The sequence below is a fragment of the Anolis sagrei genome, chromosome 2, assembly GCF_037176765.1.
Source record: "Anolis sagrei isolate rAnoSag1 chromosome 2, rAnoSag1.mat, whole genome shotgun sequence".
NCBI classification, from domain to species: Eukaryota; Metazoa; Chordata; class Lepidosauria; order Squamata; family Dactyloidae; genus Anolis; species Anolis sagrei.
Window position 1 is genome coordinate 117,534,651 of NC_090022.1, and position 27,261 is coordinate 117,561,911.

The following is a 27,261-nucleotide window of genomic DNA, read 5'->3' on the forward strand; positions in this document are numbered from 1 at the left end:
ATTATACTATAGGAATATGAATGAATAGCCCCTGTCTTCATTCCCATTAACAGCTTCTGTTCCTGGAAACGTTGGGGATAAGCATCCCTTACCCCATTCAAATTGTTGAACTGTAATTCTTATAAGCTTCAATCAGTGGCTAACGCCAGGGCTTATGGAATATGTGGACCACAACACCTTCCCTGCTCCGCTTATTCATGGCTATTTTAGTAGACCCATGTGTGTAGCATGAGTCAAATGTTGAAGTACTTTTTGAGCAAATGATCTCTCTGCCATTTTCATTTACTCTTCTAGTTCTTTTTCTTTTTGGTTGGCATTAGGAAGAAAGTGTTGGATTTCTACCAGCGTGCCTGTCTCTCGGGGTACTGCTCTGCCTTCTCTTATAAGCCCATGCACTGTGCCTTGTCCTCCCAGCTCAATGGCAAGTGTATAGAACTGGTGCAGGTCCCTGGGCAGAATGCCATCTTCACCTCCTGCGATCTCCCTGGCACTACTCCCATCAAGCAGAACAGCCGGAGGAACAGCTGGAGTTCAGATGGTAGGTAACTTTCTGTTACCACTGAAGTCCTGTGGCAGGTGCCTCCTAGGCCCCTTATATACTGCCATATAATCCAGATTATCAAAGCAGATAATCCACATTATCTGCTTTGGAGTGGATTATATGAGTCTACACTGCCATATACTCCAGTTCAAAGCAGATAATCTGGATTTTATGTGGTAATGTCGATGGGCCTTAGAGAAGGCTCTGCCAATCCTGTTTATCTCCAAACTTCTACTGTAGTGAAACCCAAACTCAGGTCCCCCAGGTGTTTTGGACTTCAACTCTCAGAATCTCTGATCATTGGCCAAAGTGGTTGAAGCTGCTGGAACCTGGAGGACCATAGTTTTGGAATCACTGTAAACGTGGGTTCTTAAGACTTCTCCAAAAATTCCTCCATTTTAAAAGAGTGAGGTTGTTGAATACAAAAATGAAAAATTAAAAATTTGTTAGAAATAAGCAACTGAACAGTATTTTCTAGAGGATGTCTGAATGTGCATAAAATTATCCCTTAATGTTTTATATATAAAATCTCATGGAGGACATTTACAAACCCAATTTTACAAAATTTACAAATTAAGGTTATTTTGCAACATCATTTTACATTAGGATTAGTTTGAAATCTTGTTGACTCAATATTCATTTTGGTCCAAGGGCTTCTGTTTCACTATATTGCCTTCCTCCACCTCTGAACGTGTAATGGTGGAAGAATTTTGTTTGTCTAAAATTCTTAGCACATTGCAGTCTGAGATGCTTTTGCAACAGAAACAGGATTTGTTAGATCCAATTTCATCAGATCATCTTCTCTTCACTCTTCCTGCTTGTTAGTTTCAGCCTGGCAAGCAAGTTCCTTCATTGTCCTTGGGCAGATCACAAAGGAGCAATTTCAACGTTTCAGTCCCTAGACAGAGACAGAATCCTTCCTTTCAACCACAATATTTTTGTTCCCCAACCCTGTTGTTGCCAGTCAGTAAAAGATAGACTTGGTTCTTCAACTCACAAAACCCACCCAGAACTATCAGCAAGAAGCACAAAGTTGAAAAGCAATTTAGATGAAGGTTGGAGGAGAAGCATACGTGCTATTCCTATTTTCTTAATAATTATCACTTTTGTGTGTGTGTCCTCCTTTGTCTGTTTTCCTGTGACTGTGCCAAACCTTCCTACTCTGTATTGTGACATGTCTGCCCCCTCCCCTCACCGCCTGTTGTATGCATGCACAAAGAAGGGATCGGGGAAGTGATGGAGAAGGAGGACTGCATCCAGGCTCTGAGTGGCCAGATCTTTATGGGAATGGTGTCTTCCCAGTATCAGGCTCGATCTGATGTTGTTCGCCTAATTGAGGGACTTGTCAATGCCTGCATTCGTTTTGTTTACTTCTCTCTGGAAGATGAGCTCAAGAGTAAGGTAGGTTACTTATTTGATTCAATATGTTACATTCCTGCAATATGTTACGTTCCTATACTCAATATGTTACGTTCCTGCAGGGACTACAAGAGGGGCAGAGCCATCCTGTTACATTTTAGTGTCAGTCAAATTTGTAGCCAGTCTCTCCTCACATGAACTCAAGGCAACATATGTCATTCTTTTCCTCTCTGCTTGTTTTCTAATTTTATGAATAGTTCCATTAGAAAATGCATAAGGATGTGGGTGAACTACATCTTTCATCATCATATGTCATTGCCTGCAAACCCTGCCAGTATTTAAAGTTGGTCATGATGGGTAGGTGTGCCATAATCCTCCGTATACAATCAAAGTGAAAATATAATAATAATAATAATAATAATAATAATAATAATAATAATTTCAATAACAACATTTTATTTATATTCCATCTTTCTCCCTGTGGGGACTCAAAGCAGATTACATTGTAAACAGATACTGGCAAACATTCAGTTCCTTGTTACAATATAATGAGATACACAAAAACAAAGAAAGGCAGAGGCTTCTCCTTTCATTTCTGGTTTTGGAGGCAGTGCTCATCTCTGGCTCTAGGGGAGGTACTGTTCTCTATTTCCAAACCAAGGAGCCTGCATTGCCACCTCTTGGTCGTGTGACTGGCATGACTGCTTGGAGCGTCTAATGCCTTTCCCGCCAAAGCGGTACCTATTTATCTACTCACATATGCATGTTTTTGAACTGCTAGGTTGGCAGGAGCTGGGCTAACAGTTGATGCTGACCCGTTCTGTAGATTTGAACTTCAGGTCAGCAGTTCATTAGCACAAAGGTTTAACCACAAAGACTATATTTCAGAGGAAGGAATTGGCAGATGTCTGCCTATGAAATTCATGGGGTTCACCATAAATTGACAAGCAACCTGAAGACATATACACACAAACACACATAAAGCTTCAGAATGTATAGTAAATTCATGTTTTATTTAGAATAATAACTGTTTAAATCACAACTGCAATGTTATGAAGTTCTGTCACATCAGAAATATGTGTGAAAGCATTGTCTCCCTCAGACCCAGGGATGAGATGGCCAAGCATGCCTTTGAAACATTTGCATCATTTCCTAATGCTTTTTATCTGGCTGTTATCTGGCTGTTTCCACAGGTATTTGCTGAGAAGATGGGTCTTGAGACTGGCTGGAACTGCCATATATCCCTGACACCCAATGGAGATGCTCCTGGGTCAGAAATCCCGCCTTCCAGCCCCAGCCACGCAGGCTCCTTGCGAGAAGACCTGAATCAGGGTGAGGGGGCCGTCCCTCCAGAGAAGGGTGGTTCTACCAGAGGTCCCTGCTTGGTTGAAGCAAACCTACCTGATGGAAGAGCAAACCTTAGAGTGGCAGTAGCATGAGAAGAAGGCTGGGGTAGTGGAGAGAAGAGAAAGATTCTGGTTTTTTAAAAAGAATGTTGTGGCACCTTTAAAACTGGATATCCTTTAACACGTGCTTACATAGCTAAAAGCCCATTTCCTTAGTGGCCACAGTGGGGTACAATATTCAGCCCTTGGGAACAGAGGACTGCCACCACAATCGAGTGAGTCTCACTTGAAAGTCAGGTCTTGTTCCTTGAGGCTTCTGAAGGGTTTTACCCACATAAAAGCTTCCTATGGACAAGTCTATTCAAACAACCTGAATTGCTATTTTTATTTGCTCCCTGGACGGTCAAACTGGTTCAGCCATATGCTTTGAAGTAGCCAAACCAAGAACAAACCAAGAACAACGAGGCAAGAGCTGCCTGCTTGATACAGTCAAAAGTCACCCTGAAGTGAACTCAGTGTTTGCTACAAGCATTTGTGTGACTGTGGACTGTTTGTTGTAGGATTGCCATCTCTCTTTTTTAAAATCTGCGTGAAGTTAGGTGCTTTTGTAGCAATGTAGAGGACCCTGGGCAAAATTATTGAACTAGAACTTTGAATAATGTGAATTTTCATGTGGTTCTTAAACCTTGCCAGGAAATGATTAAATAAAAGTGTATAAAGTGTGGGCAAAGTGTGTTTCACGAACTCCAAGCCAATTTTGTGGTCCCCAAAGTTTCAAGTTTTTAAAAATAAATAAATAAATAAATAAATTCAATTGTGTTTTTAAAATTGCCCCTAAAGGCCCTTCCAGAGGTTGTGGAGTCAATTTTCATCACATTTTTGCCCCCACTCCAATTTAGGCCTAAGACAGGCCTTTTTAACAGTGATTTCGGCTCACTTCCTGTTGTTAGAAAAGGCCTCTGTTGGGCCTAAAATTGCCCAGGGAGTCTAAAAAGATGGGGAAACGCCCTCCCCCGACCCACAGAATGGTATTTAGGGGCAGAATAGATTTTGCATGGTGGGTGCCGTGGGAGGGTTTAGCCTTCCAAAGTCTCCAATGTATCACCATAGTGGTCTACAGTTGACTGCTGTGTTATATAGTTTGTTGGACTACAGCTCCCACCAGTCCAGCATGGCTATTGGTGAGGGGTAACAGTCTAATGACTTCTAGTGGACCATGCAGTCCCCATCTCTATAGTGAGGTAAACCTGAAGACTGCGGTCTTCTCTGTGTTTTTCCCTCAACGTTTAAGTGACTGCTGTTGTTGGATGCTTCCAGTTAAAGCTTTCCTCGTGGTTTGGTCTTCTCCATTCATGTAGTTTTACTGTGGGCTCAGATGTCACCCTCTCAGAATTCTATGCCTCCCATGTTTTCTTAATAGTTCCCCTTTTAAAGAAATGACGCAAAAAATTGTGAAGAAGGGGGCACTGGAATAGCTGCATATCATTTCTAACTGGTGGTGCTAGAAGCTCTCCATCTGGAGGCAATCATGATTTTGAAGCCTTCCCACATAACCTGTTCTTTTTAATGCCCTCTGTGAAGTGAGAGAAAAGAGGCAGAAGCAATGACAAACTCCCATGAATATAAGCTGATGCTTCTGATGCTGGAGAGATGAGTCATTTAAAACACCTTTTATTTCTGGGGAAAAATTGAGTGGGATCTGTCAGCTGGTAAAGCATAGGGAACCAGAACTTTAGTGTTGAGGCTTCTAGAGTGCCATGTGAGGGGGATAGATGTGGGTTGTCTCATGTGGGCAGTTGGTGGGTTTGAATGGTCCTATCTTTTTTTGACACAATTTTTCTTTCTGTCCTGCTAGTCTCACGAGATGATGCAGAGGGCCTTCTGCTGATGGAGGAAGAAGGACACTCAGACCTTATTAGCTTTCAGCCAACAGACAGCGATATTCCCAGCTTTCTGGAGGATTGTAATCGGGTGAGGCTGATATATCAACCTTGGTTAGGACTCCATGTGCTTGAAAAGTCTTCTTTTGAGGCTCTAGTCAGTTGTATTTGGGGGTCTTTTTAGGGGTTCTAGTGGTGTCAAGAATAAGTGGATGAGGAAGACTCTGCTAGCATATGTGGAAATCCCATTGTTTTAAGCCTGAGAAATATGGCTATTTTTATGTTTATGTTACTTAATAAATTAAAATCTTTATATTTTGCCCTATGTCTAAAGATGATTAGTTAGCTTGGTTTTGGGAGTGAAACTACTCAGTCAGCCCTTTAATTGTGCTCACACGCACACGCAACTAGACATACTGTGTGGTAGTTAGCAATTAGATCATCTTGTTGCTTGTTCATTTTCACATTTTCTTTTTGAAAGTTTTTCTTTTTAGTTTTAATGATTTTTTTTGTTAAAAGTTTCCAACACAGTAGGGACAAAGAATAAAACAGGAAGCATTTTCCTCTTTCAAAGGAGCTTAGCCTGATTTGCTAAACACATTTCTTACTTACATAAGAGTGCTTGCATTGGCTTGTGGAAATTGGCTTGTGGAAATAAAGTTACTAATTAATATATAGAGAAGGACTGAAGCCATTCTTGACGCTTCAGAAAACCGAATGCCAATATCATCTTCCAGTCTATTTACACCAGAATTGGGGCTGGTATGGCTGGAAATTGGGTATAAGACAAGGAGCCCAGAGGGGTCTTATGGTTTGTGGATTGCAACTCCCAAGTGTCAGCCCTAGCCAGGATGGGCAGCAGTCAAGAATGATAGAATTGTAATCTAAGCATCTAGGACAGTGGTTCCCAACCTGTGGTCCATGGACCACCAGTGGACTGCAAGAACGCAAATATGGTCTGCAGCCTCACCATTACTACACCGTTGCCTCGAAACCATGCAGCAACGAAAGCGACTGGTCTCGTGAAACCTTCTTACAGTGCCAAGGCAATGGGGATTTCGGAAGAGGAGAGGCTGACTACCCATGAAAGATACTACTACAACATCAGATCTATATTATTAAATATGGTTTTCTGTGGGTGAGCAGCTAATGACTACTGGATGACATACATTATGTATCAGAAACTAAAGCTGGTGTGGTCTATCCAACGCAATTTTCTGAATCAGCACCCCAAATAACCAAACCGAATCTAAAGTTGACGAAAAACTGATTCATATGTTGAAAAGTGGCCCCTGGTCAAAGTGGTTCCTGGTCTAGTTGTCCCTGGTTAAAAAAAAGTTGGAAACCACTGATCTAGGGAGCATCTGGTTGAGGAATGCTGGTGTATTGCATTCTGACCTTCATTAGGGAATTTCTGGGGGGAGTATTGAATTTAATATAAGTATACCCCAAGTGGGATTAGAACCTATTCTCCATCTAGCTTTCTCCCATAAAGATGGTGATAGGTCATTCTACACTGGAAATTCTTTCTGTAGTGTTGGACTCAAATTAACTTTTCAGCTGATTGGTAAAAATATGCTAACTCATCAATAGAGTCTACTGCTTTAAAAAGTTTTACTTCCTACTAAAGTATTTAGGGCTGCATTGTTTTCCAGACATGTGTATTGTTTTTAATACAAGTTGAGTATCTTGTATTCAAAAATCCTTGGGACCAGAAGTGTTATGGATTTTTTTCATTTTTAATTAATACTGTATTTGCATATATGTACATGACATAACAATACATTAGTTTAAGTTTCATATAAATCTTATAAACATAATTTTGTACATGAACAAAGCTTTTGTACATTGAGCTATCAGAAAACAAAGGTGCTGCTCTCTCTGCCACCCATGTGAACAATTTTGATTTTTGGAGTATTTTGGATTTCACAATTCCAGATAAGGGAACAAAATTCTTCATAGCAAGAGTGACTTTATAGTTTCTTCTAATCTAGCGCAACTCAATCTGTTCAAAAAATGTATAGAGGAACACCCTTGTTCTGCCCTATCACTCCGTCTGTAGGGAATAAGATGGTATTTCTATTATCCCTTGTCATAATTGGAACAATACCACATGTGTCTTTTGCTTGTTTGTTTTTTCTACTCCAGGCCAAACTTCCCCGGGGAATCCACCAGGTGAGGCCCCACTTGCAGAACATTGACAACGTGCCTTTGCTCGTTCCTCTGTTTACTGATTGCACCCCAGAAAGTAAGTGACAATCACATAACTCTTTATTCTTTATTGACTAGAGTAGGATAACCATACAGATAACTGCGGAGCATGTCTCTGTGTTGAGGTTTATCCTCTTTTCTCTCGTAGCCATGTGTGAGATGATCAAGATCATGCAGGAATATGGGGAGGTCACGTGCTGCCTAGGCAGCAGTGCCAACCTACGAAACAATTGTCTTTTCCTCCAGAGTGACATTAGGTAAGTTGCGTGGTGTGTGTGTGTGTGTGGGGGGATGTGGGGCAATCAGAGTGGGAGACAAGAACTTGGTTTGGTCTTCTTGCTTTGAGGAATCCATGCTTAATATTAGAAGGCATGTTATAACAATAAGAAAGCAAGAGCTGTTGAATGTAAGAGTAGTGGAATGGATTTTTGTTTTGGAAGATTTTTTTGAGGTTTCTAAACAGAAGCCAGATGGTTTTTTTCCCATGAGAATACGTTAACTTCACTGACAGGAGGTTGTACTGGATGGCCCTTGTGTCCCTTCCAATTTGTTGTCTACCTGCCACATTCTTTTCCCAGTTTGACCTTTGTGATGGCTTCTGTGTTGGCTCCATTGTAGGCAGTAATGTATAGTTATATCTAGTTAGCTACTACGAGAAGTAGTGACAGTCATCAACCTGGATGGCATTACCAATGGATTGGACAAACTCAGGAGGATGGGGCCATTGGTGTCTATGGTTCACAATAGTCTCAGTGTGTCAGTTAATAGGAAGCAAAGGAAGATGCTCCTTCATTTATGTAATAATAATGTTTCATTATTATTTGATGTTGATGAGAGAGAAATAAAGTTTTATTATTTATCACGTATGTCTTGCTCATGGATTTCCAGAAGTCAACTGTTTGGCCTCTGTAGAATTGTAGTGCTGGATCAGAGATATATCTCATCTATTCCAAAATGGCTCTGATGTCCACATGCAGAGCACCACTGAGACTGAATCAGTGCTATTTCTTTACTTGGGTTTACCTTATATATACCACATGCTATAGTGTAGAATTATTTCAGATAGGAAATGTGTGACCCATTTGATAATTCTGGATTAGCTCTAGCCCAGTTTAGCTGGTGGTGAGGAATGACAGATTTATAGGGATCACCAAGTTTTCCATTCAGCAGTGGGATGCTGAGCTGACTGCTTTTCTTTAGATGGCCAAGAAGTCTTAAGACAAGCTAAGTTGGATCAGACTGAAGGACAATCTAGCTCAGCATCCTGTTTTCCCACAGGATGGGAAACATTTTTTTTTTTGCCATCTGTGATCTTCTGGTTTTCTGATAGGTGTCTTTGGGAAGGCAAAAGGCAGGGCAGGGGAGCAATAGCCCTCTTTCCTTGGTTGTTCCTCAGCAACTGAGAAGTGTGCTTTGCAGTTTAGCATTATTAGCCACTGGTAACTGTAACATGACCATTACTCCTCATGACTATTAGCCCCTAGTAGCGTTATCCTGGTTTAGCCCTGGCTTATTCTGCTAGTTTATTTCTATTTAAAGTCATTATTGTATTTCCAGGATGTGTAGCCAGGTAATAATAAAACTTTATATAATAAACTTTATTTATAACCCGCCACCATCTCCCCAAAGGGGACTTGGAGCAGCTAACATGAGGCCAGGCCCAAAATAATACAACAAGATTTAACATAAAATAATAAGAAATTACATCATAACGAAAATATAAAATAACACATAAAATGAACAATATAAAATAGCATAATAAAATCTGACTCTCTTGCTTTTTATATTTTCCATAATGTTACTTGTGCAGCATAGCACTGGATCCTCTTTATCCTTCCCGATGCTCTTGGGAGACATTTGGTTATGCCACCAGCACTAACATGACCCGCATTTCTGATGAGCTCACACCTCTTCAACTATCGGGCCAGCTGAACAGCTTGTCTTGTTCCCTGTCTATTTATCCTGAAGAGACAATTGGGATCATTAGACTTATAGAACAGGTGAGTCAAATTGTTTTATATTTATTACTTTTGTTTCTTGTTATGTGTCTTCAAGTTGTGTCCAGCTTATGGTGACCCTAAGTCGATATTATCAGAGGTGATTTACTCAAGGCCACACAGTGGGTTTCATGGTCAAATGAGGAATTAAACCCTGGTCTCCAGAGTCACAGTCAAACCAATATAACAGTTTATATAGGTATTTCTGTTCTCTTGTGAGTAGTATATTAATGAAGATGTTAAAATCATAGAATTATAACATGGGAAGAGATCACTAGAGCTATTTAGTCCAACCCCCTGAAAAATTCAATCTTTATTTTTCTTGATGCTGAGAAAATACTTAACAGGCTAAAATACCCCCTCCCCCCATTTTTTAATATTTTGATGCAGGTTTTGAAAGTAGATTAATTTACTACAATCATGCCACCCAAATATTCTTGATTATTAACATTCTGTATTGTTATTGATTTCCATGAAATAGCTGTACAGGTCCCAATTTGTATCCCTATGCAACAGCTTCTGCATGAAGTGGCAGAAGTGTGGCTCTTTGGATGTTCTTGGACTACTCTCTGGAATGCCAGTGCTGAGGAATGGTGTCATTTATAATTGAACAGTATCTATAGGGCCAACCCTTTATTCATCCTTGATACACATGCAGGATCTGCTTCTTTGCTCACAACTAGCATATCATTCCATAATGTGTGATTCTTTTCAGGCTCGGCATGCAACATATGGCATTCGCAAGTGTTTCCTGTTCTTGCTACAGTGTCAGTTGACTCTGGTCATTATCCAGGTGAGCTATACTAAGGAGCAGCAGGAAGCACAACAGGCATCTTTATCTTGGGATGAAAGCGGGGGTTTCCTTTCCTTGGTGCTGATAAGACTTGCATTGTATCTTTGTCCATTTGTTCTGCAAGAATTTAGGAGAGGCTGCCTTTGTGCTTCCCCTTGTGCTCCTGTGGGGTTAAAAGTAAATGAGCAAAAGACTTCTTTCTTTGAAAAAAATAAAAAGGCATTATTGTAAATACCCCGTATATACTCAAGTATAAGCCGACCCGAATATAAGCCAAGGCAACTAATTTCACCACAAAAAAACTGGGAAAACGTATTGACTCAAGTATAAGCAGAGGGTTGGAAATGCAGTAGCTACTGGTAAATTTCAAAATAAAAATAGATACCAATAAAATTACATTAATTGAGGCATCTGTAGGTTAAATGTTTTTGAATATTTACATAAAACTGTAATTTAAGATAAGACTGTCCAACTTTGATTCTAACCTCCTTCAGTGTAAAGGTGTTTACGTATCCTTCCAATAAGAACAAAGAGTGTTAAATAGTAATGTAATTATAACTAATAAATAGAGTAAAATAATGTAAATGTAATAATAATAATAGTAAAATAATAAATGTAATAATAATAATAATGTTAATGTTGTTGTTGTTGTTGTTCATTCGTTCAGTCGTCTCCGACTCTTCGTGACCTCATGGACCAGCCTACGCCAGAGCTCCCTGTTGGCCGTTACCACCCCCAGCTCCCTCAAGGTCAGTCCAGTCACTTCAAGGATGCCATCCATCCATCTTGCCCTTGGTCGGCCCCTCTTCCTTTTGCCTTCCACTTTCCCCAGCATAATTGTCTTCTCTAGGCTTTCCTGTCTCCTCATGATGTGGCCAAAGTACTTCAACTTTGTCTCTAGTATCTTTCCCTCCAGTGAGCAGTCGGGCTTTATTTCCTGGAGGATGGACTGGTTGGATCTTCTCGCAGTCCAAGGCACTCTCAGCACTTTCCTCCAACACCACAGCTCAAAAGCATCGATCTTCCTTCGCTCAGCCTTCCCTAAGGTCCAGCTCTCACATCCGTAGGTGACTACAGGGAATACCATGGCTTTGACTAGGCGGATCTTTGTTGCCAGTCTGATGTCTCTACTCTTCACTATTTTATCGAGACTGGACATTGCTCTCCTCCCAAGAAGTAAGCGTCTTCTGATTTCCTGGCCACAGTCTGCATCTGCAGTAATCTTTGCACCTAGAAATACAAAGTCTGTCACGGCCTCCACGGTTTCTCCCTCTATTTTCCAGTTGTCAATCATTCTTGTTGCCATAATCTTGGTTTTTTTGACGTTTAGCTGCAACCCGGCTTTTGCACTTTCTTCTTTCACCTTGATTAGAAGGCTCCTCAGCTCCTCCTCGTTTTCGGCCATCAGAGTGGTGTCATCTGCATATCTGAGGTTGTTAATGTTTCTTCCAGCAATTTTCACCCCAGCTTTGCATTCATCCAGCCCCGCACATCGCATGATGTGTTCTGCATACAAGTTAAAAAGGTTGGGTGAGAGGATGCAGCCTTGCCATACGCCTTTCCCAATCTTGAACCAGTCTGTTGTTCCGTGGTCAGTTCTGACTGTTGCTACTTGGTCCTTGTACAGATTCCTCAGGAGAGAGACAAGGTGGCCTGGTATGCCCATCCCACCAAGAACTTGCCACAATTTATTATGATCCACACAGTCAAAGGCTTTAGAATAGTCAATGAAGCAGAAGTAGATGTTTTTCTGAAACTCCCTGCCTTTCTCCATTATCCAGCGGATATTGGCAATTTGGTCTCTTGTTCCTCTGCCTTTTCTAAACCCAGCTTGAACACCTGGCAACTCTCGCTCCATGTATTGCTGGAGTCTTCCTTGCAGGATCTTGAGCATTACCTTACTGGCATGAGAAATAAGGGCCACTGTACGGAAGTTTGAGCAGTCTTTCGCATTTCCCTTTTTTGGTATGGGGATATAAGTTGATTTTTTCCAGTCTGATGGCCATTCTTGTGTTTTCCATATTTGCTGGCAAATGGCATGCATCACCTTGACAGCATCATCTTTTAAGATTTTAAACAGTTCAGCTGGGATCCCATCATCTCCTGCTGCCTTGTTGTTAGCAATGCTTCTTAAGGCCCATTCAACCTCACTCCTCAGGATGTCTGGTTCTAATTCATTCACCACACCGTCAAAGCTATCCTCGATATTGTTATCCTTCCTATACAGATCTTCTGTATAGTCTCGCCACCTTCTCTTGATCTCTTCAGCTTCTGTTAGGTCCCTGCCATCTTTGTTTCTTATCATACCAATTTTTGCCTGAAATTTACCTCCAATGTTTCTAATTTTCTGGAAGAGGTCTCTTGTCCTTCCTATTCTGTTGTCTTCTTCCACTTCCATGCATTGCTTATTTAAAAATAGTTCCTTATCTCTTCTGGCTAACCTCTGGAATTGCGCATTTAACTGGGCATATCTCCCCTTATCCCTGTTTCCTTTTGCTTTCCTCCTTTCTTGGGCTACTTCCAGTGTCTCAGCAGACAACCACTTTGCCTTCTTGGTTTTCTTTTTCTTTGGAACGTACTTTGTTGCCGCCTCCTGAACAATGTCGCGGACTTCTGTCCATAGTTCTTCTGGGACTCTGTTTACTAAATCTAGTCCTTCAAATCTGTTCTTCACTTCCACTGTATATTCGCTAGGAATGTTAGTGAGATCATATCTAACTGGTCTGTGTATTTTCCCTGATCTCTTTAGTTTTATTCTAAATTGGGCAATAAGAAGTTCGTGATCTGAGCTACAGTCAGTCCCAGGTCTTGTTTTCACCGACTGGATGGATGTCCGCCACCTTTGGCTGCAAAGGATGTAGTCAGTCTGATTTCGGTGTTGACCATCTGGTGAGGTCCATGTATAAAGCCGTCTTTTAGGTTGTTGGAAGAGAGTATTCGTTATACACAGCGAGTTTTCCTGGCAGAATTCTATCAGCCTGCGTCCCGCTTCATTTTGTTCTCCCAGACCATGCTTGCCTGTGATCCCAGTTGTCATTTGACTTCCCACCTTGGCATTCCAGTCTCCTGTAATGAAAATAATGTCTCTTTTTGGTGTATTATCCAGTAGGTCCTGCAGATCCTCATAGAACTGATCTACTTCTGCTTCTTCAGCAGCTGTGGTTGGGGCGTATATTTGGATCACTGTGATGTTGAAAGGCTTTCCTTGCACTCGAATTGAGATCATTCTGTCATTTTTTGGGTTGTATCCAAGCACCGCTTTAGCGAATTTCTTATTAGTTATGAAGGCTACTCCATTTCTTCGATGTTCCTCTTGTCCACAGTAGTAGATCTGGTGGTCATCTGATGTGAAGTGGCCCATTCCAGTCCATTTCAGTTCGCTGACCCCCAGAATGTCAATCTTTAGTCTTGACATCTCACCAATAACAACATCCAATTTGCCCTGGCTCATAGATCTTACATTCCAGGTTCCTATGGTGTGTTGATCTTTAGAGCATCGGATTCGTCGTTCGCCTTCAGTACCGTCGGCCGCTAGCCTTCCTTTCGGCTTTGAGCTTGCTGCGTCATCACATCTGGGGCTAGTTGAACTTATCCTCTGCTCCTCCCCAGTAGCATTTTGGCCATCTTCCGACCTGGGAGTCCCATCTTCCAATGGCATACCGACATATCTCTGGTTGTACTGGTCCATTTAGTTTTCTTGGCAAGGATACTGGAGTGGTTTGCCATTGCCTTCCCCAGGGATCACGCTTGGTCTGACCTCTCTGCCACAACCGTCCCGTCTTGGGTGGCCCTTCACGGTTTCGCTCATGACATCATTGAGGTGCTCAAGCTCCAGCGCTCCGACAAGGCGGTGATCCTTTGCTGGAGAATAATAATAATACTGTAACAATAACAACAACAACAGGGTAAAATAATCAATAACTTTGATTTGAGTATAAGCTGTGGGAGGCTTTTTCAGCCTTATATACAATAAGTCTAATTGAGAAATCTCATACTGCATGTAGAATTACTGGTAGTTCTGCTCTATATAATGAAATATGCTCCTAGGTTGCTCCCCAGACTTCTGGGCATTTTTGATAATTCTCAGGAGTCTCTTACAAGGAAAGGTCAGTGGTTTGCAATTTAGCTACATTGATTCAGGAGGAAGACATTACTTTCTTAACAATAACGGAGTACTGCTGTTTTCTTACTTTCTATATGTAAAAGAAGGTTGCCAGTTTATTACTTAGGTTCCTGATGATGGATCACATTTACATTCCTCTCTTCTGCCAAGGCACCAAGTTGATTTACAGTTTTAAAATACAAAAAACCAAATGTAGAATATAGAGAAGAAAACAACGCTTTCGCACCAGCTGATGAACCTCTCAAGATCAAAGAGCTTCTGTCTTGGCTTCTGTTTTTCTTCCTAAGAACTTAGAAGTGTCTAATTACATATACAAATCTGGGTTGCTACATATCTTCGAGCAATCCTAGGAAAGCAGAGCAGAAGCCGTTCTTCTACTTCCTTCAGGCAACCTTAGCAGTACTTTAGGAGCACTTTTCCCTTATTTTCTTATTTTCTCTGGTTACCCTTCTTCAAAATAGGTGGGCAGTCTTGCTTAATGGGTGCTTTTGGAGTCTTCCAGTGCTGCTACTGATTGTGTCCTTTGCTCTTTCCTGCCTAGTTCCTCTCTTGCCTGGTGCAGCTGCCTCCCATTCTCAGTACCACAGACATTTTGTGGCTTTCTTGCTTCTGCTACCCATTGCTAAGGTAAGTCCCTCCCTGTGATCCATAAGCATGTTCCTCTTGACAGAGCCTTTTGATTAAGTATTGGTTTCCCTTTCTAAGAAAAGACGTTTCAATAAGCGTACGTGTTTTATTTTATTGTATTTTATATAATGCATTTTGTGCTTTGTTTTTAGGCACTTTGTGCCATCTGTAAGCCATCCCAAGTCCCTTTGGGGAGATGGTGGCGGGATATAAGAATAAAGTTATTATAAAAGATGGGGACTGATATTGGAGGCTGCTAGACATGGATTTATACAGCAGCAGTTCTTTGCCCATGGGACTCTATTCCTTGACATTAACTATGGACAGAACTTGCATGTGAATGCTTTTGTTTCTGTTAGTGCTGGAACATAGATACCCTCTATAAGAAAGCTGACATATCTGTTGACCTGCTTTTGTCCACAAGTACCTCTGTGTGAACCTAGTGTCATGAGGAATCATTTCTACTTGTTTCTTGTTTGGAATTTGCATGTGCAGATTTCCACAATGGGCATTTTGAGTCCTTATCCAAAGTCCCAGTTGATTGCTTCATGCCTTGGTTTTATTTGCAGTGGATTGCAGATTTAATTGTGCCTCTGTATTTTTTGACATATGCAAAGAAAGCTTGCATATGCCATCAGTTTGGCATAAATTTTTCCTCACATCTTGGCAATGATTGAGATGTTGGAGAGGGGGAGGAGAGCTGTGGGAAACCAAGACTGAAGTGTCTGTTTCCTATTGTTTCATATTGGGAAGGGGCATGAAAGAATCTCTATTTATGTAGCATTGAAAATACTCTGCTAAATATGGGTGGGGGCGGAATACATAGATATGTTTGCACATGAGGATATGTCCCTAGAAGATGAAGCTGCTAGTAGCACTAGGAAGCCTTTGCAGTGGTGGGGGATTCTGGAAGTTGAAATCAATTCCATTTAGAGGGGCCACAAGGTTTCACACACACACACCATTGCAGAAAATTTTCTGCAGGATAGAGGAATGTTCTGATTCTACAAAAGGCAGCTTTCTATGGTCATTACAATCTAATTTTTGCAAACAACAACAATTCAAGGCTAATTCCAGTTTTAATTTCTTTCCAAGTGTTTCCCTTCTGGGCAAGCCACCCCATAGCTCCATCATGTCTATGGCCACTGGGAAAAATCTGACCTCAATTCCTAAAAAGGTAAGAAAAGATTCAAATGCAGCAGGATGTTAGAAACTGTCAGAAGGTGTTACTGTGATTGTCCTAGCAGCTGGGTTGCTGTGAGTTTTCTGGGCTCTATGGTCATGTTCCAGAAGCAGTCTCTCCTGATATTTGCCCACATTTCGGGCAGGCATTCTCAGAGGTTGTGAGGTCTGTTGGAAACTAGGCAAAATATATAAACCCCACTTGCCTAGTTTCCTAAAGACCTCACAACCTCTGAGGATGCCTGCCATAGAAGTGGGTGAAATGTCAGGAGAGAAAGCTTCTGGAACGTGGCCAGACAGCAAGAAAACTCACAGCAACCCAGTGATTCCAGCCATGAAAGCCTTCAACTACACATTGTTCTATCAGTTACTCACATATGACATTAGGGACTGCAAAAGATGTGAAATCTAGCTTTCATTTTGCCAGTCAGCTAAATATTAAGAATCCAAGGGGGTAGACTGTCAAACTTTTGGAAATTGTATTGCCTCCTTCTGCATATGGCAAGAGATGTAACAAAGTTTCCTGCTGATGTGTTAGGACTAGAGGAATTTGGTCTCTCTGTCTCTCTATCTCAATCCACCTTCCCAAGCAACTGAAGTCAAACCAGATGATGCATTAAATACAAATATGCATTTATCACATCTGCCTTTTCTAATTAAGTTGGGTTGTTCATATTTCTTCTCATTATGTAGGATTTGTACACATGTACACATGCAATCAGGATTATAACGGCATAGAAGGATTTTTTTTAACCCTTTCACATCACATTTCAAGGGATATCCCCTATTATTTATTACAAGTTGCTATTAAACCCAGGAAGGAAACTTCCATTCCTGCCAAAGGGATCTTCCCTCCTGGAACTAAGTAGGGGGAAATTTTTCTTTGGAAAATTTCACTGGAATGAAATGAAATGCACTTTCATTTCCTTAGGACTGTGGTTTGGCAGGGGGAAATTAAATACCCTGTTCTGTGTGCAGACATGATAAATGCATACATGCACTTAACGTATGAGCTAGTTTGGCCCTAAGCCACGCTGCCTCAGCATTTCCAAGCTGTGCCTTGTGGCTGTTTGGGAGGAGCATTGTTTCCTTCTATTCAAATAGGCAATCTACTAGGCTAAAAGAGATGGCTTTGAGGAACATGAGTCCTCTTAGGGGTTATGAAGGCTACAGCACCACATTTTTCCAGGATTTTAATATATCTACCTTAAAGCACACAGTGAAGCTTGATGAGAGGCAGGATTGAGAGAGTGGCTGCCACTGGTTCAAGTCAAGACAGTCTTGCTAGAATGATCTATCTCTTGAAAACAGTAGGCCCCAATAGGTTTCTGTTGGAGAAAATTTCTGCTGGCCTTACTGGGGGTTCTCTGAATATCCCTGGTTGATTTCTGGAACTTGAGAGGTTACCTGAGTAACATGACTGAGTCTGTGTGGTTCCTTGGGTTATTATAGGGCGGGAAATGATGAAACAGATAGAGGAAATCATGTTTACATGTGATAAATGTGATTGAACAAGAATAAGATCTGAGAGTTTCCTCTTTAATGGTAGCAAAGACATCTTCATTTTTTATTGCCATGGCTTCTGCCCTGTGTTGCCAAATAGCATTGTTTCCTGTGATAAAGGATCTTTTTTCTATCATGAAGTCTTGTGGGAAATATTGTCCCCTCTTCCCCCAAGTCCATTGCGATCTATTTCTGCGAGCAAAACCCCTCCTAGGTTTTTAGCTAGTATCAAAGTAGAAATACCAGGTTTATGTGGTTCTTCTGTTATAACTGATATACCACTTGAAGATGAGAAAGGAACGCCTAGAGGTGCAACCAGTCACACATGTACTCAATCTTTATTCATTTGGGCTGATCAGGAAGAAAAGGGCGGTAAGTCCCTCTGGTAATGCCTGGTTGAAAAATGGCCTTGTTTTATTTCAGAAAAAAGGATTGGTTTTTTACCCTTCAGTTCCATGACACATAATCCTCACACCAATGTAGTGGCCAGCATCTCTCTGTTTCTTCAGAAAATTAATCTTTTCCATCAATTTGCTATCACTATCATACTCGTTTCCCCATTATTACTCCTGGCAAGGAAAGAGTAGCGTGAAACAGGCTTCTTAGCCAATAGTTGCTGGCTGTCTTCTCTGAGGCTGCAGCTGACAAACAGGAGGGTATGGGCAGGCACAGTAGGACCAAGCAAGTTGTTGCTTCAGGTTCTGTAAGTGACGGCGGTTGTCCCTGGCCTTGTTTGCAGACTCAGCACTACTTCCTGTTCTGCTTCCTGCTGAAATTCAGCCTCACCATCTGTTCCTGCCTGGCTTGCTTTGGCTACATGCTGCAAGATTACTGTGCAAACTTCAACTCCTCTGCCTTCAATGTAAATGTCACAGGCTGCTCTTCCATCACGCTGCACAGGTAGGGTACCATTCTTGACATATGTAGTAGTTTTCAATCATTAAGCAGGGTAGGTATGGATAATTTCCACTGATTTTAAAGTTTTTTTTAATGCCTTGATTGTCAAGGGCTTTTTTATTTGGATTTGATGGAATTTTAAATTGGCCCTAAAACAGTAGGCTAAAAAGCTAGGATAGAGGGAAAGGAGACATTGAGTATAGATTTGTGCTCCTTTGTCTCTACAGCAGTGCTTCTCAACCTGTGGGTCCCCAGATGTTTTGGCCTTCAAATCCCAGAAATCCTAACAGCTGGTAAACCGGCTGGGATTTCTGGGAGTTGTAGGCCAAAACACCTGAGGACCCACAGGTTGAGAACCACTGCTCTACAGGTATAGTTTGCTGTGAACTTCACAACTTGTGGCCCTCAGGGTGTTTTGGACTTCAGCTCCTGGAATTCTTGACTGTTGAATGCACTGGCTAGGGATTCTAGGAGTTGGTGCCCCAAAGACCTGGAAGGCCACATGTTGTGCAGGCCTGACTTATAGCAACCCCAAGAATGAGAGACCTCTAAGTCTATCATCAATAGACTTGCTCAGGTCTTATAGACTCAGAGCAGTGGCTTTCTTGATGGAGTCCATCCATCTGGGACGTGTTTGTCTTCTTTTCCTTAAGCGTTCTGCCTTTCCAAATATTGATTATCTTTTCTAATGAGTCATATCATCTCATGATATGGCCAAAATACAACAGTCCCAGTTTAATCATCTTGGCTGCTAGGAAGAATTTACAATTGAAGTAAATTGCAATTTGTGCCAAAACTCTGAACCTTTGATAGTCTCCGATAGCTTCAAATTTTGTTAAACAACAACAACAACAACAATAATAACAACACTTTATTTGTACCCCGCTACCATCTCCCCAAGGGACTCGGTGCGGCTTACATGAGGCCTAGCCCAAAACACAGCAATACAAGCAATAATAACAACAATACAAGCAATTAAAAACATAGACCATAAAAATACAACATTATCAATAAGACAACATGCAATTTAAAAAGAGTGGGAAGGCCAAATGTAGAGTTAAAATTGGAAATAATGCTCGGACATGGATGAAAGGTGATACTGGTGTTTGTGGAAGGGCATACAAGCAGACCTAAAGAAATGTAAAGTGCTTTGGAGGACAAAGTGCTATGGGAACATTATTCCGGGAAGGCACACTGCAACAGCCACATCTTCAAGCTCCTCCTGAAGACTGCCAGAGTTGAGGCCTGTCTGATATCTTTAGGGAGTGAGTTCCAGAGTTGAAGGGCCACCACCGAAAAGGCCCTCTCTCTCGTCCCCACCAATCGCGCCTGCGATGCTGGTGGGATCGAGAGCAGGGCCTCTCCGGATGATCCATGGGATTATGTGGGTTCATATACAGAGATGCGGTCACGCAGGTAGGCGGGTCCCAAACCGTTCAGGGCTTTGTAGGTAAGAACCTGCACCTTGAATTGGGTCCGGTAGATGAATGGCAGCCAGTGGAGCTCCTTGAACAGGAGGGATGAACGCTCCCTGTAAGGAGCCCCAGTTAACAACCTGGCTGCCGCCCGTTGGATCATCTGGAATTTCCGGGTCGTTTTCAAGGGCAGCCCCACGTAGAGTGCATTGCAGTAATCCAGTCTAGAGGTGACTAAGGCGTGGACCTTAGGATGAGAATCACCTACTTGCCTAGATGCTCTGAACTATATTTTCTAGCATTCCATTGCTAATCCACTAACCCTCTCATGTCATTATTTCTAGCTTTGTATTAAGCCAGGGAGTTGTGCAGGTGATACCTGAGAGAGAGCGAGTATTGGGAGTCATTATGTCAATTGCTTGAGTCACAGCCATATTCTAGAGATTGACTACCAACTGGGTCATCAGTCATAATAATAATAATAATAATAATAATAATAATAATAATAATAATAATTTTATTTCTCCCCCCCCCCTCATGGTTCAAGACAGCATAGTTAAAACACATAAACATTAAAAACAGTATTTCTAGAAAATATGTTTTAATATACATATTAAAACATATTTCTATAAAATACCTATTAAAATACACAAAACAGAGATTAAAACACAGGACACGCGTTTAAAATCCAGGATCTTCTAGGCCTGCTAGAAGAGAAAGATCTTCACTTGTGTCTTAAATTCCAACAGCTGATTTAGCTATTGGAACTCTTCAGGCAGGTTGTTCCACAGTCTTGGGGTGGCTGGTGAAAAGGTCCTCTGAGAGATGTATGCAGGAACGTGCCCCCCACAATGTTTGTAGGAAACTATGTAGATCTATCAATTCCCAAGGATGGACTTTTCTAGTTGGTCCTCAGCATTATGGAGTTGTGTGATGATCCAAAGCCAAAATCTGAAATGGCCAGGATCTTCTGGGTGTTGCGTGAAGGAGTATTGGAATATGATGGCTCCCAATTCTCTCAGGTGTGGCTTGCACAACTCCCTGGTTTACTACAAAGCTAGAAACAATGGAATGAGAGGGTCAGTGACTGAGCACAGTTGGGGGTTGTGTGTGTGTGTGTAGTTGTAGGATTAGCAAACACTAACATTTGTTAGGCAGCGCTTATAACATAGCTGGTGACCAGTAACAAATTTTATCGATCCCGACAGGCCTTACTGCACAGAAGGATCTTTACACAACCAACCATTCACTAACAGAAATGCAGTTTTCATCGATGATAGTAGAGATAGCTTTTAAGTTATTTGTCTCAACTGTTAAAAAAACTAATAAGATTATCTTACCTAAATTACAAAGGATTTTCAAAATTCCCCTTATGTGCCATCCATTTGGATGAGATACAGTCATGCCTTTAAACCCAATTGATCTCTTTTCTCTTTCTCAGAGGTGTAGAACCCTCCCCTGATTGGTTTGGATCATTTTCCAATATTCTTCTTCTGGCTCAGAAGTTTACAGCCGGAACGATTGTCTTACACACTGGTAAGTATTCCCTTTCCATATGTTTTGCTGTGGGAATGAGGAGAGGACTGGCATGTATGAATAAAACGAAGAGCTGGTTAGGATTCAGCTCTAATAGTGTTATGTGATTTTTTTTCTGACAAAATTCAAACAATGGGGAAGCACAACACTATGGGGTTGCCTACAGAAAACCCTTTATAAAAGGTTATCTGAAGACTGGGAAAAAATGTAAACTCTTGTTATGGTTCTGAAGATGACAGCAAACCTCTAATGTTTTATTTCTCATATATTTTTGAGAAGGAGAGTTGACTATTCATTATTGTCTTATAATGCAGGAGGGGGAGAAAGTCTCTCCATAGAGGCACAACTCTATGTCACATATGACTATTATAGTAAGATATACTTTATTTAAAAAAAACCCCAGTGTTTTATTTACAATGCTATGCATGCAAATAAAGCCGATTCTGTCAAAAAGATAACTACAGCAAGTACAGACCCAAATATACCTAAGACAGTGCTTCTTTAGCTGTCTGGTGAGAGTAACTCTTTGACTTAAGCTCTTCCTGGGTTAACTTGAACTTGTGCATGATCTTTTCAGAAGTGAATAACGTCTGTCAGACTAGTCAAAATCTGAGAAAGCGAAGGAGGAAGTCCATTTTCTGAGAGTTTTTTTCCTCTTCTGAAGAGGAAAAAAGAAAATACCTTGTTGATCAGTATTGCAGTAAACATTTGTCACTTACCTGTTATAAGGTACTTCAGTACTCAATCAATCAATCTGCCTAACAACATGAAAAGTGGCAAGAAGAATATAGGCTGGTTCCTTTAGTGTAGTAAAGGGCTATGTAGATTGCTAAATGTAGTTTCCTGGGTTTTATCAATGAAGCAAGGCTCTTTTTCTGGACATCTGTAAAGGAACATTTTATTTTTTCTTCACAGTATTTATATCTGTCACCCATGTCCATCGTACCAAACCACTGTGGAAAAAAAGCCCCTTCACTAACTTCTGGTGGACCCTGACCGTGGTGGTTGTGTGAGTATAGTTTCCTGGTCTGTTCTAATGAGCAGAAACTGGATCCAATCAGACTTTTTCGGCTCAGTTGTGCAGTTTCTTGATTTTCAACTTCAATAGAATCCTAGAGTTGGAATACTCTTCCATGCAGGAACACAGTCAGAGAGCCTAACAATCAGAGCACTTACAACACGAACCCAGTCTTTGTCCTTACCTCTTCTGTCCACTGTTTACTTGTGGTATTAGTCTTTAATGATTTTCAGCATGTGCTTCCTTGCTGCCCTACCTCAAACTTGAAATACCTTAATCCATATTCTCAGATAGTATTAGATATTTCTCTGCGGAGCCCCCAGTGGCGCAGTGGGTCAAAGCGCTGAGCTGCTGAACTTGCTGACCGAAAGGTCACAGGTTCAAATCAGGGGAGTGGCGTGAGCTATCGTGGTTAGTCCCAGCTTCTAACAACCTAGCAGTTTGAAAACATGCAAATGTTAATAGATCAATAGGTACCACTCCAGCGGGAAGGTAACGGTGCTCTATGCAGTCATGCTAGCCACATGACCTTGAAGGTGTCTACGGACAACACCAACTCTTTGGCTTAGAAATGGAGATGAGCACCAACCCCCAGAATCAGACACGACTGGACTTAATGTCAGTGGAAAACCTTTACCTTTACCCATTTCTCTGATGTAGTCATTAATTATGGTGATACAAATACTTCTAAACCAAATATGGGTGATTTATGGCCCTCCAAATGTTATTGGATTGCAACTTCCACTATCCTTTTCCATTGAGCATTCTGGCAAAGACATTGGGGATCTAGCAACAACACAGGCCCTATGTTCTATCCCACAGGACCAGAATATGCAAGCTAAAAAGTTATTTCAAGCGGATATATTGCTCAGGTCTTGCTCTCTTTTTATGGCAGATTGTTGGGTCAGGTCATCCAGACCTTCCTGGACTTAACACTCTGGGTAAACCTTGAGTCTCCCGTGACCTACCAAATGCATGACATTCCCATGGCTTCCTGGCTGCTGGGTTTGCTCTCTCTTATCTTTGTCGTCATCATCAATGAAACAGTCAAGCTCCATGAGATCAGGTAAGTGGGCTTTCTTATAGTGCATTGCTGGAACATATTATAGAATTCATCTCCATTTCTCCTAGCATATTACTGTGTGATCATGGCATTTTTTACCACGGCTCTGTGAGGTGGGTAAGTGCTGTTACCATCCTTTACACACTGTGAAGGATAGGGTGACTCAGACTTACAGTCATTTGCTCTGAGCCCATATCATGGCAGAGGTGGAGCTCCCGGTGGTGCAATAGATTAAACCCTTGTGCTGGCAGGACTGCTGACCAAAACGTCGGTGGTTTGAATCCAGGGAATGGGGTGAGCCCTGTCTGTCAGCTCCAACTTCTCATGCTTTTTGATGGTTCTGTGCACACAAACTTTGTTTTATACACAAAATTATTACATACATTGTGAATAAAATTACTTTTATATGATGCATATTAATTTCATGGTTAGGCTTGGTTCCATCTTCAAGCGACCACATTATATATATGAAAATAATCTAAAATAAAAACAAATCCAAGACACTTCTGGTCTGAAGCAGTTCAGATAGGCATACTCAACTGAATGTGCTGTCATTTTTTTTCCTCCTCCCTTCTCTGATTCAGGGTTCGAGTCCGTTATCAGAAGAGACAGAAGCTGCAGTTTGAAACCAAGCTGGGCATGAATTCTCCATTCTAGGTGCTCCAAGGGGCCTAAAGGCTGCATGTCACTTTCTCAAATTGTCACGTCCCTTTGCTGGGAGAGAGAAACCAGCCTTGCATGTGGATCCCTGTGGCAGGAGTGGATCAAGACAGACCAACCCTTAAGTGATGGCTCCAGCAGGAGAAGAAGAAGCAGGTGAAGATGCAACGCCACGGCAATGACATTGGTGATACATGTGTTGCTGCTGCTGCTACTGCTGCTACTTGGGTTATTTATTTTTGTAACTTTTCCCTTGGAATCCATCTGATTGACTTGGATGCAAGAGTGTGCCCTTATGCAAGGAAAACCCATCCTGATTTTCTTTTCTCCCAACTTTTCATTCTTGACAACATCCTCACACATGCACATGCATACATATCCTTCTTGCCTTGGTGACCTCCTTGTCAGTTGCTTCCCTTAAATAAGATCATACTTATTGGTTCAGGGGAGCACAGCATCGTTTCCCTAAGAGGGAATAGAAGCCACCTTTCCTGATCGCTCGCCCTGAGGGACAGCAGCCTCTGAGGGCTTCTGAGGGACAGCAGCCTCCTTCTCCTCACAAAGGTTGCTGTCCCAGCATGGGTGGCAGGGCTCTCTTGCAGCAGATGAACAAGATTGTAGTATGCCAAGCAGAAATGTTTGGAGGTTTGTCCACAAGAGCGTAACTTTGTCAGCAGTTACTGTGGTCAAATTCCTCTAGAATGTAAAGTGTGTAACAGCCCAGGTCCTTCATTTCCGTAGTGGAGAATTTTCTAGGGAATGAATAATATTTCTGTGGCCATCTTGGCTGGGCCATCAGGAGACTCCCTCTTCGTACCCAACACTTCAAAATATCCTGGATTTGTCTCTTGATCTTTCCCTCACCCTCCCTATCCCCCGTCCTCGTTGATAGACCTCATGAGTGTCCAAACATGGAAGTCCCTGCACTCATATGTACATGGAAAAAAACATGTTCCATGATGTTTGTGTTCTGACACTGATTACGTATTTTTTTCAATGTGAGAGTGCATTTAAAAGCAATCTTGGCTTTGCCCACATCTCTTCCTGCCTTATATCCAAAGGCTGGACATTGTGCTTTTCAAAATCAGCAACTAGACTCTCTCTGCTGCACCTGAATCCTCTCTGCAGTTTAGGAGGATGTCACTGCTTGATTTCATTTGGTGAAGATGTGGATGGTGGTAGACACAATCCCTGCACCACCACCACGCCACAATCTCTTTCTAAATACAGAGCCAGTCTGGAGGGGAGCTCATCCAAAACTGGGAGGGCACTTGCATCTTCCTTGTTACCTCTTCTTTATTACTTGCCAGTTTTTATGAAGGTTTTTTTGGCAGGAAGGAATCAAAATCACTACCTCTATGACCAGCCTCCATCATGTTGCTTCTTTTGGGGACAATGCCAGCAGCACCTGCTTTGTAAACACAGGGATTTTTACTTTCTCAGTCAAATTTAGATAACAGGGCATTTGCTGGACAGGCAAAGCTTTTTTGATGAAGCATTATGGGATACTGTAGAATGGCTAGTACAGTTTTTTTTCTGATCTGATACTTTTCATGTGTATTGGGCCTTGTGTCCTATCATTGCCAGCTAGCAGGGCAAGTCCAATTCATCTGGAAGTCACCTAGTTTGAGAGAACAGGCCTAGACAGCTGTGGTCATTCTGGGTCAATATCTGAAATGTGTTCAGATCCTGACCCACCATCGCAAAGGAATTAATAACCTTGTTGAAAACGGTTCTTTTTTACAGACTGGAGTCAAACCAACTGGCCATGATTGTTGAACTGGCCATAGTGCTGAACCCATGGCACATAACCCCCCCCCCCCCCGAAAAGTAGGGGTGGTATTTAACTCTTCTCTCCTGAGTGAAATGGCATTTATCTTTGCTAGATGATAACCTCAGTTGCTATTGAGCTTCCTTCTAGCTGGTGATGATGAGGATCGATATCTTGTCTGCAGCAGGGCTAGATTATGTTCCTTAAAGATCTCTATAGATTTCTCAAAGCCATGTTTGACTTTGGCTAGGGATTTGAACAGCAGACTTTTTATATTTCAAAATAAGTTGCTGTCTAAAAATCACTCTTCCTCTCCCCTCCTTTTTTTGAATTCTGCTCCTCCCAATACATTGCTAAAGCCTTGTTGTCTTTTCACAGCATGTGAGCTATATATGGTGGGCCTCTAGGACCAGGGAATGTACTCTGGTTCATACATTAGCCAGTGTGCTGCTGTCTTTTTCCCAGTGCCAGACTTGTTGCTGGCGTGAGAACTGGCCTGAGCTACAGATACCTGGCTTGCACCCATTAGAGGTGCTGGGCCTGTGTGTATCTGTGATACTAGACTGCTCTGCTAGGAAAAGGGCAGCTGTCTTAATTTTTGTAGCCACATTTTAGCAGTTTCCCTTGCCTCTCCTATTTCTAAGTCATTTGGGAATTCTAGATGCCTACATCCATTTGCCACAGGAATGTTCTTAGGATTGTGACCCACAAAAGACTGAGCTGGGTAGTTGTCCTGCAAGAGGTGACATTTTCTGTCGGTTTTTTTTCTTTTTGTCTGTGATGGCTGACAACTTGGAATGTGATTTTCGTCCTAGCACTTTCAGACATACCTCCTCTCCTACAAGAGTCAGAACACACAGGCTGTCTCTTAAAAGGCCTTGTGACTCCATTCCTTCTCCACAGCCAGGGCTTCAGAAGAGGGTGGGCACAGCTTTAGGAGTGAATTCAGTCCATCAAACTGTTTTTAAATGATGTATATTTTATATTTAAAACATTTTTGGGGATGTATGTAAAATATATTTGTATTATTAAAACTTGTAAATTGTATAAAAAGAAACAAAGAGCACCTGATACGAATGGCAATAAATGATTGTCTTTGATACAGTATGCTTGTTTCTGAGGGAGTCTTTATCTTTGGGGACAGGTGCTGGATGGGCTTGGATGGATGCTGCCTCTGTCCAGGGTATCCCTCCCATGTGCTGGATGCTACTGAAACACTGGGGCAGAGAGGGGTATCAAGGAAGCTGTCTGCAACAACAATTACATTTAAATCATTTGAAATGTAGAATACAATACTTGCAACAGCCCTACAAGGTGGGGGTAGAATAATGTGGCTATT

At 41.7% G+C, this 27,261-nt stretch overlaps 1 protein-coding gene across 3 annotated transcripts in view; it reads left to right on the forward strand.

Moving 5' to 3' along the window:
- The window catches only part of TMEM94 (transmembrane protein 94), a 102,697-nt gene extending 75,668 nt beyond the window's left edge, over window positions 1–27,029 (forward strand). For 2 of the 3 annotated variants that reach the window (XM_060764691.2, XM_060764693.2), the window contains 15 exons: window positions 321–538; window positions 1,761–1,942; window positions 3,094–3,232; window positions 5,102–5,217; window positions 7,275–7,374; window positions 7,486–7,594; window positions 9,148–9,337; window positions 10,050–10,127; window positions 14,792–14,877; window positions 15,973–16,054; window positions 18,302–18,462; window positions 21,316–21,410; window positions 22,326–22,419; window positions 23,324–23,494; window positions 24,076–27,029. In XM_060764691.2, the coding sequence (XP_060620674.1) occupies window positions 321–538; window positions 1,761–1,942; window positions 3,094–3,232; window positions 5,102–5,217; window positions 7,275–7,374; window positions 7,486–7,594; window positions 9,148–9,337; window positions 10,050–10,127; window positions 14,792–14,877; window positions 15,973–16,054; window positions 18,302–18,462; window positions 21,316–21,410; window positions 22,326–22,419; window positions 23,324–23,494; window positions 24,076–24,148 (1,894 nt within the window). In that variant the 3' untranslated portion in view covers window positions 24,149–27,029. The remainder of the gene's footprint in view (window positions 1–320; window positions 539–1,760; window positions 1,943–3,093; window positions 3,233–5,101; window positions 5,218–7,274; window positions 7,375–7,485; window positions 7,595–9,147; window positions 9,338–10,049; window positions 10,128–14,791; window positions 14,878–15,972; window positions 16,055–18,301; window positions 18,463–21,315; window positions 21,411–22,325; window positions 22,420–23,323; window positions 23,495–24,075) is intronic. The other variant, XM_060764692.2, reaches the window with a different exon arrangement.
- The last annotated feature ends 232 nt before the right edge of the window (window positions 27,030–27,261 follow it).